This window comes from Prinia subflava, chromosome 3 (genome assembly GCF_021018805.1).
Source record: "Prinia subflava isolate CZ2003 ecotype Zambia chromosome 3, Cam_Psub_1.2, whole genome shotgun sequence".
NCBI lineage: Eukaryota > Metazoa > Chordata > Aves > Passeriformes > Cisticolidae > Prinia > Prinia subflava.
In genome coordinates, this window is record NC_086249.1 from 47,400,848 (window position 1) to 47,416,185 (window position 15,338).

Genomic DNA, 15,338 nt, shown 5'->3' on the forward strand with positions numbered 1-15,338 from the left:
TTTTATGTTAAAACTTAAAAGCCAAACAGTAACTATGTTTAGAATGGAACTTGTTGCTTTAATAATATTTTGCTTTTTTTGTGTGGCTATTAGAGAACATCTCTACTGGTGTAGCTGGGCTTCCTATAATGCACATTCAGAATCTCCTCTCTTTTGCCAGAAATTTTTTACTATTTACATGCTCTTCCTATATGGGTAGCTTTCAGATATTTTAAATTGATCCTGAAGTAATAAGACTCCTTATCTCTTTTTTTCTCTTTAGTTTATGGTCATTTCTGTAGTTGACCTTAAAACCTGGTCTGTCTTTTGATACAATGAACATTAAGAAATGTATCCCACCTACACAATTTATTATCTTTTTTCAACCCAGTAATTATAAGAAACATAATACTGTGATCTTAAAATACTGACAATTTACTCAAAAGCATGACTTGGAGAACCAAGTTTTACATAGCACATCTTCACACAGGGCCTGTGAGGTCAGCTTGGGTTGACATAAGAACGATAACAGGTTTCAAAAACAAGCACTAATTCTTCACTACACATTGTGCCAGCAACTCTCTCCATAAATAAAATTTACCTCAAGTTGAACTTTTTGTTCTAAGTTCTTGTAAGTTCTCTGCAATAGCTCTTTTGTGCCAAGAACTCCATACCACATCATGTTTTTCGTCCGACTTCTGAAAGCAGGCAAAACAAGATCCACATATTGACATACACAAATTATTGTGTCTTGTATTTTTAGAAAAAAAATTAAGAAATTTATATAAAAGAGTAAAGAAAAGAAAAGAATGGAAACATCTTGACTCTGTTACTGACAGAGTAATTATATTACCTGCATTTTTCAGGGTGCTCTTCTCGCTTGTTATTAAATTCTAGTGAAATTTTTGCATCTAACCCAATTCCAAAGTAGTTGTTCATGACACATTTTTCTGAATATCCCTCCCTGTTAGAGGAAAAGAGAAAATCAGGTGTACATTTGTACAGAACCTTTCCAACTTTGACCAACACTGTGATTGGTCACAGAACAGAATATGAAATAACATACTTCAAGAGATCTTTCCTCTGACTCTTCCTGAGTAAACTCTGAAAAACCTAACTCTGAAAGACTACTGTCCTCCTCCTCCAGATGAGCAAGGAATAAGTGAGCAAATGTCTCCCATTATTTTCAGCTGCTGCAAAAAATTCACACTACTCATAAATAAACCAGCACAATCCAGCTTGTTTTCAGACATTGAGGTCTGCTGCCAAATGATGGCAAACAAGAACTCCATAATGCAAAAAAATAAGAGATTACAAAAATGTAAGAAGGATGCACTTAAGGAAAGCAAAATAGTACATTTAGAAAAAAAATATTTCTTACAAGGAATCTGGATCCGGGTCAATAAACGGCGTAGCACCAAATGGATCGATGTTTGCTAGCAACATTTTGCTAATAATTGAACTTCCTGCAATGGAAGCAGCTAGACCAGCCCTTAAACCTGATTAAAAAAGAAAAATAAAGCAAAACAAAACAAAACAGAAAGAAAATAATAAAAAGAATTTTGTATTTGATAAATAGACAAACATATAATATAAGCCACATACAGGAAAACAAAATTCATTAAATCTGTACAGGGAAAGATTGTGATTCTATCTCAATTTTTACCAAAATTGGTTATCTTTTTAGGTCTCTGGCTCCCTTAAGCAGAAAGGCAGCTACGCTAAGTTGTGGTGGCTCTATTTAGGTACCACCACTGAGAAAGAAAAAGCAAAGAAAATTTAGGGTTTCAGGCCAACACTCACTGGCTGGTATAGTAACCAAATGGGTGACCTAACATCCAAAAAAGACTGCTAGAGCTTTTCATTCAGTTTAATCTTCATCTCCTAACTGCCCATCATTTTTCTTTTGTCCTATCCTTTGGAAGCATACATAAGGAATATTCTTACCATTTTTACAACTGGCAGAGCCATAGTTTAACTTAATTTGTGGAAAGATCACAGTCTCAACACACTTGCTTTGACTAATATCAATTTCACTCTACAAAATGCTCCATAATGCATGTAAACAAAGCAAAATACTAACAGCTTTCCCTTAAATTTGCCTAAAGAAAAAACGTAATGTCAAAGTTTGCTTCCACTGTGTTTTAGCTATACTAATAAAGTTAATTCAAACAGAGTTTTACTAGTGCTCTCTAGTATTAATTGCATTTGGAGCAGAACAGATATTTTTTTTCATCTTTCAGTTGTGTTGGGGTAAGAATAGATGTTTTTTTCCCAATTGTTTTACAGAGCAGCTTTTTGTGGTTTCAGTTATCTACTTCCATAGAGATATCCACAGACAGTTCTTACGCAGAGGGTTGAACTTTAAACAGTTTTGTTGAATGCTTCTTCATCCTAATCCATTGATTAGGACAAATGATAGAAGGATTTGGGGGTACCTGTGGATGAAAAATCAGAAGTGACCTGGCAATGTGACCTTGTGGCCCAGAAAGCCAAACGTGTCCTGGGCTGCATCCAAAGCAGTGTGGCCAGCAGGGTGAGGGAGGGGATTCTGTCCCTCTGTTCTGCTCTGGTGAGACCCCACCTGCAGGGCTGCATCCAGCTCTGGGCTCCCCAACAAAAGAAGGACATGGGCCTGCTGGAACAAGTCCACAGAGGGCCCTAAAGATGATCAGAGGGCTGGAGCACCTCTCCTGCAGAGACAGGCAGAGAGAGCCAGGGTTGTTCAGCCTGGAGAGGAGAAGGCTCCAGGGAGAATTTACTGTGCCCTTGTAAAATACAGAGCCTGCTTATACAAAAGATTGAAAGACTTGCAGGATCTGCAGTGACAGGAGAAAGGGCAGTGGTTTTAAACTCAAACAGGGTAGGTTTAGATCAGAAAAAGGGGGAAAATGTTTGGTATGAGGGCAGTGAGACATGGGAAGAGGTTGCCCAGAGAAGCTGTACAAGCCCCACCACTGGAAGTGTCCGAGGTCAGGCTGAACGCTTTTCTGAGCAACCTGATCTAATGAAAGATGTCAATGCCCATGACAGAGGGCTGTACTAGATCACCTTAGAGGCCTCTTCCAATCCAAACCACTCCACAATTCTGTGATCCCGAATTTCACTTTTCACCCTCCAGAATCAAATGTAACACTTCTGCTACTTCTGGTGTTGGGCCAAACAGTAAGAAATATTCTACATTATTATGCATTTCCTCCTACACAATGCAACACAAACGTATGTTGGTTCAAACAAATTCAGGGCATGAAGTAAAAGTCATTATTTGGCAGCAAGCAGGAGAATAAGACAATATTAAAGTAGGGTAGGAACAGCAGATTTCAAAATCATAATTACCTGGGCAGATAATCCTCGTGTTAAGTACTGGGAGGTTTTCCTTGCTTGCTGCCAAAGCTGGAGCAGAGAAAGAACCTGTCTGAGAATGGATACCTCGGCTTGTACGTCTATCGGGAGATCTTGGTGCAGTTTTAGCTGTGCAGAAAAAACAGACGCAAGAACACAGATTAGATCTATTATGACATTACCAATATATAATTTTTACAGCCCTGAAAATACATCAAAAGCATTAATTTAACCTGTTACCACTTCACGACAAAAGCCCTTCCCCCTCACAATGCAGTTTTTCTTCCAAATACAGTAAGAAAACTCAGAAACAGATCAATTGACAAATACAAATTAAAATGAGCAAGTGTGCATGGCACTCAACATGACAAGTTCCCAACTTATACTTCAAGCTACCAGCAGAAGTATCATATGTATTAAACGTAAGTAAATTCATAAAATGTGCTATATCCATCTTAAAATGCAACAAGTTTAACACTGCAGTAAGCTTCTGATAAACATATTACTGAAATAATTAAACTTAAATTTCATCTGTGTTTACTTATAAACATACACATATTATACAGTATATTATAATTTATAACAATTTTAGTATAGGTAGTTCCATGGTCTGTAGGTTATAACATCTATCACATCAACACCTACACTATTTTCTTCAAGCAGCTAAAATGGGCCCATGCCTGCAACAGATTCTGAAAAAATCAGAGAAAACTCTGATATCTTTATTAACAGAAAACTGCAAGGGGAGGGGAAAAGCCATGTTCACCCTTCTCTTCTGCATTTAGAGAGATTGTGGGGGGCATCAGTTTTCCATCATGATTTTTCACAGAAAAACCTCAGAAAACAAACAAACCAGTAATTTCTCAAATAAGTAACTTATTTATTAAAATTCCCCGGAAGATGAACCAGTGAAACCTTGACATATATCAATGTTTAGTAGCTGATGTAACTGTTATTGACAAAGGCTCAGGAAAAGCAAAGGGAAGAAAATGAAGGGGAAAGAGAAGATATTCACAAAGAGTAACTGGTAGCTCAGTGAGGCCAGTTATCCTTTAGCTGCCTCTGGAGGCGATGAAGAAGGATCAGCTTTGCAGAGGGCTGACCTCGGGTGCTGTAATTTACTTTCCTGGCAGAACTTGTTCATGCAGCCTGAGAGAATGCCAGGGCCTGCTTTAGCCTGGAAGTTTAATCTTTGTGCAATTCAGCCCCATCAGACCTACCCAGAAACTGCTGCCCCAAGGAAAAAGTTTGGGTATTACCAAATGCCTTGTTATAGCATTTCCATGTGCATGTAGAAAACTCTCACACAACAGATGGTCACAGACAGACACTTCTTGGCTACCTCTGCTCCAAATTATCTCACATGTTAAAACTACTTCAGCTTAGGACAACTTCAGACTTGGCCATCTGAAGAAGCTCAGAAGAAGAAAATGGAATTATTTCAGATAATCTGATTTTTCCTCTCAAAACATAAAAACAAATCCAGCAAAAATAGAATTAGTAGGATTAACACCAAGAAAAAAGCAGAGAAACAGCACCAGGAATGTGGTGGGAAGGACAGACTGCATCCTTTTCAGTGGCAGGAGTGAGACAAATCATGTCAATCATAACTTAGCATGAGAGCAACATGTGTTGCTATGTACTCTATGAAGACACTAATGGAAAATGTTGAGTGGAAAAATCTAGAGACAAAAAGAATAACTAGAACAAGGGTTTAGATATTGTGTTCACATTACTTCAGGCCAGGATTTGCCCATTCACAGGTTTTTTTTAAGTGATGATAATCTAACATAGAACTGTAAATTGAATGGCAAATTCTTCACTTTCTTGTATCCCCGGAGTAACATTACACACCTTTCTGGATGACTTGCTGAAGTCAAACAGAAATTGTTATACACAGGACAAAGAAAAGTGGGTGAATTTTTCTGGATTGTTTTATATGAAAGGACTCACCAAATGGACTAATAGCTCCTTCTGACTTTAACACCTGCATAACAGCCATAGCAGTTATCACAAAATGCTACAACATTGCATGAGAGCAGTACAACATATTGATTTGCATCTGTGCATGACAAAACACTGTAATAATGTCAAAAAAAGGAATAAAAACAGCAAGCAGTATCTAACAAGAGTCATTAAATATTTAGATGAAGGTATTAATATATGGAAAAACATTATCTTCCTCAAATGACCAGGAAGATCCTCGGAGAGTAAAATATAATACTCAGAACAGAATTAACATTCATTTTTCATACTACTACTGAAAAATTCACAACGTTATTCACATAGTCTGTTCTCTCTGTACTTGCGAGCAAGGCAGTTGTACTAAATAGGAAAGTCAGTAGAGCAGCTGCTCTTTATTTGACAGATAAGACTCATGGGAATAACTGCAATAAAGATAAACTTTTGCTGTGAATGCTCTGATAAAAACAACAGAGCCCTAATGAATAAAACCGATGTTTCAGTGCAGATAATTGAATTCATGTTTCATGCTTTGTCCTTAAACATCTATCATCCAGTGACAGCGTTCAGATGCACTCTGTTCCACACACGTAAGAATAACACAGCTCCCCATTAGATGCAGAAATTATACCATCAACAAACATGGAATTCAATAAATTTCTAGACCAGTATATCTTTATTATACAGTTATGACAGTAGGATTGGCTCATCTGTAGGGCCAGCATCCTCTATGAGCTACTATCAGAAAGGGACAACCAACACGCATTGATTTCAATGAAATCAAGAGAAAATAAAAGGGATCAGTGAAGAGACAGTCACTGAAGAAAGCCTGATGTGTTTCTGGAGAAAACATGAGATCCTGGGTCAACAGAAGCCCCAAGAGCCCAATGTCTTATTTCCAAAGTAGGAGCTACAGGCACAGGCACCAGCTTCAGATCAGAGCCTTATGAGGACAACTTTTGAGAATGTTAGTGTCGATTAGGGTGAAAAAAGGAGATGCAAATCCCAAAATACTTTCCTCATTTTTCCCTAAGAAGTTGCTCACCAAATATCAAGAGGATGGGCCTTCCTGCTGACCAGCTACCACTGTTTCTCTATGACTCACAGATCATCTTGTGACCTCCCAGCAGTGCATCACTGTCCATTTTGATCATATGGAAAAGACTGAAATTTCCACTGCTAAGAAGCAGCTTTCCCAAGATTTCCATATAGCTTGAGAATCTCAGTCTACAACTAAGACATGCTATTGCCACCATCACCTGGGCTCTAGTCTTTGCTCAGGTTCATGTAGAAAGGTGAGTGTAAAAAACTGGATTAAATTCAGGTACTTCTCTCCCCAGTAAGTGCCTCCTCAACTTTGTAAATACATTCCAAAAGACCCTTCATCTATTACTTCCTTAATTTTCCCCTTAACTTTTATTTATTCAAATCTATTTGTGAGTAGTTTCCAGTCAACTGGATGCTAGTATTTTTAATTATGGAACCAATTATGCTCCAAACACAACTATAAGGAGATGGAATATTTGTATTGTATTCCTAATTTACTCACTTGATGGAGACTCAAGTTCCTTTGTATCTTCCTCTTTTTCCTCTTCTTTGGATTCATCCAATTCTTTGCTGTATTCTACTGGAGACTGGTTCACTTGCTCTTCACTATGAGCATTCTGCTCATCCACAACTGTTATTACGAGAAAAGATAAAGTTTCAAGGATTCTAAAGGAAAACTAAATACATTGAAATAAGCACTTTATTTTGTAGCTTTTAGTTTTAAAACATCAACAGAAGAGTTCTATCGTCAATTCAGTGAAAGGATCAGTCTATTCTTTACCAGTTGATAAAGATGTGGTGTCAGAAATCTTCATTTTGTTTAGGTTGAGAAAAGAAATGGACTTTTATACACATATATAGTATGTGCACACACACACATACATAAGTATCACACCTGCAGAGTTATTAGCATTCAAACAAGCTGCATTTCTTTTCCTTGCAGCTTGTAATAAGCACATAATTTTATCTATGTAAGAATATAGAAATAAAATTTTATAAAAAAACCTTATTCCAGTTAGCCAAAAAACCAAACAAACATCATTATCCTATCCTATTCTACCAGACTGGATCAAAATGTTGCTGATGTGCACCTTTTTCTGCTTGTTCAATGATCTGCCTCACAGCCTTCTTCAAGCTGTTTGCTCGGAGCATTAGTTGTTCCCTTGGTTTGAAGAGCTTCTGGGAAGACTTTGAGACACACTCTGCTAATTGTTCTTTGCTTTCAGACAAGGATTCTTCACTTGAGAACTCCTCTGGTTCTTCTTCTACAATGGGGGGAGCGATGCCTGGGAGAATGGGAGCAGCCTGGGCTTCTGTGTGAAGAGCCTGGAGCAGCAAGTCCAGCTTTTCATTTAACTCTGAGCACTAAGACAAAGTGGAAAAGACACACACATTAAAAAAAATCAACAGTGAATAAACAAATATTTTTAGGAAATATGGTACCAGACTTTATTTGAAACTGTAGGTGTCTTTAGTGTCTATGTAATTCCTTATGCAAAATCCAAACCAAGGTTCAACATTTCAGAGTATCAGATTATGAATAGATCTGCACGGGCTTTTTGCAGACTCTGTGACACTCAACCAGATTAGAGCAATTATAATACAACCCCCCTACACATAGATTCAAATGACACTCCATGCTAAAGTCAGCCTGCCCCATAACTGCACAGATTACATCCTACCCCTCTCCCAAAGACTTACAGCATGGAAAACCACCAGAGGTTTGCCCATACGTGGGTGCTCAGTACCCCAGTTTTGAGAGGTATCTATCAGCTCTTAGACTGAGACACATGGGGTTGTTTTTGCAATACAGCTGTATAATAAAGCGAGTTGTCACAGAGCAAGCGGCTCAAGCCAGAATCAGACACTGCCAAAGGCCTCTCTCCAGCACCAAGTAATTGTTCTCTCTAGGTACACAGGAAAAGAAGGGATTTTCTGTGCCTAAGAGAAAGAAAACACTCTCTGGCCTTGGAACAGTTAAAAAGAAAAACTAATTTTCTAAAATTTGCATTGGATAGAAACGTGAACCACAAATTGCCACTTAGCAAGTACATTTTCTGACTCTGGGATTGCCAAGGATTTTGTTTTCTTCTTTTCAGCTCATGTAAATTTTGTGTCTCATACCAAATCCTTCTCTTGTTTTTGTTTCCCAATGTTTTTGCAATATGACCTCTGTATTTTGCAGCTTAAACCACTATTTTTAACATTATGGTCTGTCTCCTCTTCATTCTTACAGCATAGTCTTCATTATCCCACTGTTTTGCAGCAGCTAATTTAATCCCTAGAAGTATAACTAATAAAAAAACGCCCCTTTTTATCTCTATGTGTGCTACCATGAACTTTATCCTTTATAAAGAAAGTATAAACAGTTTAAAGAGATTGTTGGAGATAATTAACTCTATGCAATAAGAAGAGAAGAATTTTGAAGTCACTGGTTGAAATGAAAGCCATTCTAAAGCAATGTGAAAATTAAACATTCATGAGCTAGAAACTTTAGGAATCCAACAACTTTAAACCTGAATGTAGTCATAATCTTACTTTAATGGCCATGGCATCAGCTTCCTCTGCATTTTCCATTGGTTTTTCATAAGTCTTCCCTATTTTGGCAACAAAGTCCTTTACAGTTTCACATAATATTCTTCAGATAAAAAAAGGAGAGGAAAGAAATCAAATGAAATAAAATAGATATTTTTTGAATATTAAATTCTTATGGCTACTTATTTATATGTATAGTGCTATAAATCATTCTTTTTGGAAATTGAACTCTGTGATCATACTTGCAAATCAGATGACACTCTTTTCCATAGCTTCCAAAACTGAAGTGACAAGATTAAAACAAAACCTCCTTCACTTAAGCCTTGGTATTCATTGTATTTCAGCCTCTTATCTGAAATAAACATGCCTGATTTTATCCACTCCCTTGCTTGTACACCTTCCCTATGAGAGGACTTAGCAAACTTGCATTCACTTTGGTAACTTCAAACACAGTCACACAAATTCCCATGCAAAGTTGGAGCTTAAAAACCATGGAAAAAATTTACTGAATATGGCCACACATCCCATTGCACAGCTCATGGTTTTCAACCAACCCTGAAGCTTATCTGTGCAAACTACAGTGGCTGCAACAAATTTTCACTGTGTAAATCAGAAAAAGACTTGGTTCTTGTTACCTGCACTGCAGACAGACAGCAAACTTACTAATGAGGTGAGGATAATTGCTTAGTACTGTTCATTTGGTTGACATTTTTCGGACAGAAATTAAACAGATTTAATAAGGTACGGAACCAATTTAGAATCTGGAGTTCATAATATCCTGCAGTTTAATCTTCTACATGTGCTATGTATAGCTTAAAAATGAAATTTTGTTAACTTGCTTTTACGAGGAAAAGAAAAGGCATGATATTCAGCTGCATTTTTAAAGACTCTATGACTGGTCTTTTGCATATTGTAAAATATAAGATGTTTTTTCATAGAGAAGGTATACACAGAGCAATTCTGATTTCAGATGATTTGCCAAATTTCTCCCATTTCAAAACATTTCAGTTTGGGGAAAAAAATCCTATTAATGTTGTAAATCAGTATTCATTGATCTGACATAGATAGGGCTACAACAGAGCTACCTAAGCTAAAGCTCTGCTTCACACTGGTGAAATTGTTTGTTCTCTAAACATGCATTACAAAAAATAGCCAGAAGAAATACAGTGTGAAGTAGATCACATCTTTGCATAAGTAACAGTAAGTTTCATATTTAGGCCATGCACTGATTTGAATGACTTAACATAATTTTATATAGATATTGTGCGATTCTTTTTCATTTAGTATTAAGCCATCCAGCACAACTGTACCATCTAAAAATTTTGCAGAAAAGAACATCCACTCTAAAAGATATAAATCAACATATATTAAACCAAGCCAATTGGCCATCCATAAGAAAATCAGACTTAGACAGAATGCTATTATGGTGATGATGTTACACAGGGAATTGTCCCCCACATTGTACGTAAAACTGATTGACTCACTTGGCAGATGATATGACAACAGAATGCTGATCAGAGTTGAGAATTTTTGCAAGATGAGCAGCAACTGAATCCTCATAAGCAGATATCTGAAAATAGAGAGAAAAGAGACTTCAATTTCCGTACATTCCAGCAGTTTAACACCAAGTAGTGAGTTTAAACACCTCAAAAATAGCAGGATTTCCATTTCAGATCTAATACAAGGCCAAGTGTCTGGCAACAAAGACTCTATGTGCATACTGTATTTCATGTACCAGACTTTTAATATTCAAAGTGAGACTGCATCTGAGAACTTGATCCACAAGTCTTTTCCTTCTGTAGAGAAAACAGTAAGTTATTTCTAGGCTAAAATCAGCCTGTGAGGCAGAAAAGAATTTACCCTCTCCGATTTATAACAACCTACAGTATTATAATCTAGTATCTAATACTTTGCTTCTAAAATAAGTGAAGCTTTCCTCAAACAAATTGCTCAGTAAGAATACGAATAAATCTATTTTGCAGTTATAACCTGGAATTTTCACTTTACTCTCAGGTGGGCTCTCACTTCCCAAGAATCACAACTGACAAAGGCTGCCAAACTGATATAATGTTATCAAAACCAATCCTCAAAGAGCAAACCACTTAGGGCTTAGTCTTTACAAGAACATTAAAAATTAAAAATTACAAATTAAAAAACATTCAGGAAAATATTTGGACTGGATCAAAATTGAATCCTCACACACCATATCCTATCTCAAAATAGCTCTGGATCCAGACCTCAAATTTCAAAGAAAAGTCTAACAAAAAATCCAAATCCAAAGCTAAAAATAAATGCAGTTCTGACAGCTCCCTTTAAGAATCTCTTGAAATCTCTGAGTATGCTTTTGTCTTTGATTTTGAGCAGGCAGATATAGCACTTCAGCTTTTTCTCCTAAAACCCAGCCTTCATTGTAGGACTCTGACATTGAATCAGTTTTTATTTCAAAGGAGGAAACAAAACATAAATGTCTGATCTGTAAGAATAAATTACTGTTTTTCAAATATCAGTACAAGATTTCTGGAAACCAAGGAGAATTGGTCTCCTGAAACTACAGGAGGAAGAAAGGGGAAAAAGAAAATAATTAAATATGTACTTCCATTTGCTTTTCAAACTGTGGTATAATCCAACACCTACTATAAGGTTAATTATTTTTGTTTTCTGAAATAGCCCAACTCAGTAAACAATGTAAAAAAAGCCCAATTAAAATAGAGATTAAACAGAGTACTCAAAAGCAAATGGTTTTGTCCAGCTCAAGTAATGACAGGTAATATAGCCTACAGAATACATTTTCTAAAAAAGAAGTTTCATATGAGCAAGCAGTTCCTTCCATTTTCAGAAGGGGCTAAAAAAAATTCAAAGCCAGAAATAACTAGAACAAAATTATGATGAAGACACACTTGAAAATTTTAGCTGTCTTGAGAAATCAGGGGCGATAAAACCTTGATCTGCATTGCTGACACCACAGGCAGAGCTATGTGCAAAGCAACCCCCTTAAAATCCCAGCCTTCTTGCATCTCTGCATCTAGCAATCCATCAAAGGTTATAACCTCCTTGCCAATTAAAAATGCCTGAATTATTAAATTGTTCAAGAGAGTGCTGATTAATTATGGCTTCTCAAGTACTTTTGAGCTTCAGTTGATATGCATTAACTGTCTTGGGAATATATTATTTTGTCCTTTTCAGTCAGAATTTTCATGCCAATTAATTTGATTAAAGCATCTCCCTCTCTCAAAATTGAAACCTCATCAGCTAGTAAAAGCACAAATCTAGTCTGGAAGACAGACTAAGCTTTTCTTTGATGGTGCCTAGGATTTTGAACTCTCTCAAAGAACAAAGAGAAAGTTGGGTGATATCACCTGATCAAACTCAAGCTGCAAAACCGTTCTGTCTTTCTTTAGGAATACAACCCTTGCCTCCAAAGTGCTGGGGGCTTTTCTTCAATGCTTAATCCAAACTCAACATACCAGACATTTGCTTTTATATATGACAAAAATGTATTTTAAATATTTATGTATATTATCATAGTATATATATTATTATACAGTAACATAGCACTAAATTTTACTATTATATACAAATTATATACAATATATATTCATATATAAGAATTATCTAAAATATATAGTATTATATTACATAATAATGTGACATGAGATTTCATTCTTGTCTAACATGCTATACAAATACACTTTCTAATACATATTAAAATATACATATATATTCAGGAAGAAATTTTTCAGAAAGGTTTGCTGGAGACTTCTTACCTTCATTCCTTCTAGGCAAATAATATAGAACTGGAAACCTTACTTACTTGAGATACACAGCAAGAAAAGGCCTTAATTCAGTACAGTCAGCAGATCACAAAACATCTATTTTTCACACAAATGCTTCAATTCTGGCTATTGTCATCCCAGAAGCTCCAAGTTAAGTACACGAAACAACCAAATAATAGTAAAAGTGCACCTGGCACTCCTCTGACTCTTCTGCAGTCACTGGAAGTATTGAAGGCTTTGCTGGTAATTTCAGTTCATATGACATTATACTCCACCTGAAAGAATCACAAATTTCCAAACTGTTAGTTTTACATTTTCTCTACTATATTAACAAAAAGAAAATTCATTGTCATACCACAGAATAGCTATGTACTAAAAAAAAGGCATCTTAATTTGTAGCTGTAAACTATATGGGGAAAATAACTGAGATTAAGGTAATAATTTGTGTTATTGCTTAGATTTTTTTTTAGTGATTTGATTATCAGTCTCATTTGTGAAAAAATCATGGGACATTCAATATAGACAATAAAGATTTTCTGGAAAAAAACCTTTCACATTATAAAATAATTTTTGTGCAAACATACTGCAGAAGTCAAAGTAAACTAGACATCTTGCTAAAGCAAAATCTTTAAGGTGACAAAAGCTTTCCATCTCAACTAGAGGAGGCAGGCATGACAACCAAGAAAATGATGAAGTGTCTTCCTTGACAAATATATATATATATATATATGTATATATCTTTTCTTCGATTTTTTTTTTGGTCTGGTACAGAACAGCATTTGACAGCATAGATAGTATGAAACCACAAGCAGCAACAACATCCTTCAAAGCCTGCTCAAAACAACAAATAATCACTGCAGATGGGCCTTGGGAGCAAGACTACTGAAATTAGACCAAAAAATAAAACAGCATTTTTTCTCTACAGAAAAAGGGAAACAGGATTTCATCTACAAGTTGTTCAGAACCTGAGGATCAGTAACAAGAATTTCTCTACATACTTTGCTATAAAGCAATCCAGTAGTCTGCAGAAAAGCTTAAAATTTAAAAAAAAAAGGCTTTTTTCTCTATTTCATAAAAATAACCTAAAGTAAAATCCCTTATGATGATATTCAAGTGCTCATAACTAGAGCAAGAAAACAAACACTCATGAGAGAAAGAAATAGCATAAGAAATACTCCTCTCAAAAGCAGTGCTAGCCTTCCTTGGAACAACAAGACCATCGTCATCTCTGATGTTTTTTTAAATGGGGATTGCTGCTTTCCTTTATGGACAAAAATTACATGAAACAAGGAGTGTGAAGATCTCATTTTTCTGACTAAGAAAATACCTCAAACAGAAATATTAGTCATGGATCCAATTAGCCCAGCATCTTGTCAACAGCTAAGGCCTCAGGAAAGGGCAAAAGCACACAAGGTGCATTTTCCCCACCTCCAAGGACAGAGAGCTCAGGTGTTTTCTAAATAAAGATGCTACCATTAATGGTCTTTAATAAGCAAGCATGGAGTCCATAAAATTCCTTAAATCAGTTTTGAATCTACACAATTTCTTAATGCTCACAACTTCTGGTAACAGGCAGTTATGCAGCCCCTTCAGCCATGCAATAAGCTGTCACCTTTTGAACATGTTTGGACAGCACACTTCCCAGTTCCATCAACCACTCATCCCTCTGACTCTTTAGATTAAAAAGCAGGCTAAAGAGCTGTCCCCATTACAACTGCAGCTTCCTTCATGATGAAGACCCACACTCAAAAAACAAACCCACTGAACAGCAAGTGTCCAAGATGGATTTTAGGCCATCAGAAACTCAAATAAATACAGTTTAAATCTCATGGTAAGCGATGCATGTGCACATTTAGGTTTACCTGTCTAGCATTTTCGTGCTGGCTCGTTCCAGTTTCTCCAAAATCTGAGGAAGTTGTGTATCATCATCACAGGATCCTCCCCAGCCAAGGACACGCGCAAGGTCATTTCCAGTACCAAGGGGTAACACTCCTAACTGACACTGAAACACAACACAGGAACAAATCTACTGTTGAAAACTAGAAAGAAAATACAAGTGGTTACAAATGCTTGATATTTCAATCAACAAATGTTAATTTCATAGCTGATGTCTAAAGCCTGTAAGTCAAAGTGTGCTATTCTGCTACAACTCATTTTGTTTATAACAGTGAAAACTTCCATTAAACAGTAACTATTGAGTTTGTCCCATACACAGAGATACAGCAAAGAACCAAGTCAAGGAGAAGGTTAGCACACAAAATTAAGCCTAGTCTAGGCAAGGAAAGTAAACAATGCACACTTGCCTGCTTGTGCAAGCTGAGCTTATCAATTTCTGACAAGACCCAACCCACGCTTCCATCGCCACCACACACAAGAATCCTGAAGTTGTCAAACTTCTGAAATAACCGCAAACTGCAGAGAAAATGCAGAGCTAGTTACATCCATCAGCAAGAGAGCAGTGACATTCATTAGCAATTGTTACAAGAAAATATTGTGCACAGCATCTTTATGATCCTTTTATTGTTGTGGGATATGGGGATACAACCATCTACTTAATTAACCTATCTGCAGCCCATCTGTCGCTGTATATTCCACTTACACTGACATTTCTGATAAATAACATGCCAAGTTATTCTTTTAAAAAATCCCTTGATATTGTTTTCAGGATTTTATAAGTTTGATTTCATTAATATTAAAATA

General features: G+C 36.3%; 1 protein-coding gene across 5 annotated transcripts in view; it reads right to left on the reverse strand.

Moving 5' to 3' along the window:
• DGKH (diacylglycerol kinase eta) overlaps positions 1–15,338 on the reverse strand; it is a 169,590-nt gene that overhangs the window by 31,374 nt on the left and 122,878 nt on the right. For all 5 annotated transcript variants that reach the window (XR_010079655.1, XM_063392161.1, XM_063392162.1 and 2 more), the window contains 11 exons: positions 14,942–15,050; positions 14,501–14,640; positions 12,829–12,913; positions 10,350–10,435; positions 8,869–8,968; positions 7,422–7,695; positions 6,833–6,961; positions 3,316–3,450; positions 1,361–1,478; positions 833–943; positions 581–677 (listed from right to left, as the gene is read on the reverse strand). Coding sequence is in view for 4 of the 5 variants with exons in the window: in XM_063392161.1 (XP_063248231.1) it covers positions 581–677; positions 833–943; positions 1,361–1,478; positions 3,316–3,450; positions 6,833–6,961; positions 7,422–7,695; positions 8,869–8,968; positions 10,350–10,435; positions 12,829–12,913; positions 14,501–14,640; positions 14,942–15,050 (1,384 nt within the window). In the remaining variant the exon portion in view is untranslated. The remainder of the gene's footprint in view (positions 1–580; positions 678–832; positions 944–1,360; positions 1,479–3,315; positions 3,451–6,832; positions 6,962–7,421; positions 7,696–8,868; positions 8,969–10,349; positions 10,436–12,828; positions 12,914–14,500; positions 14,641–14,941; positions 15,051–15,338) is intronic.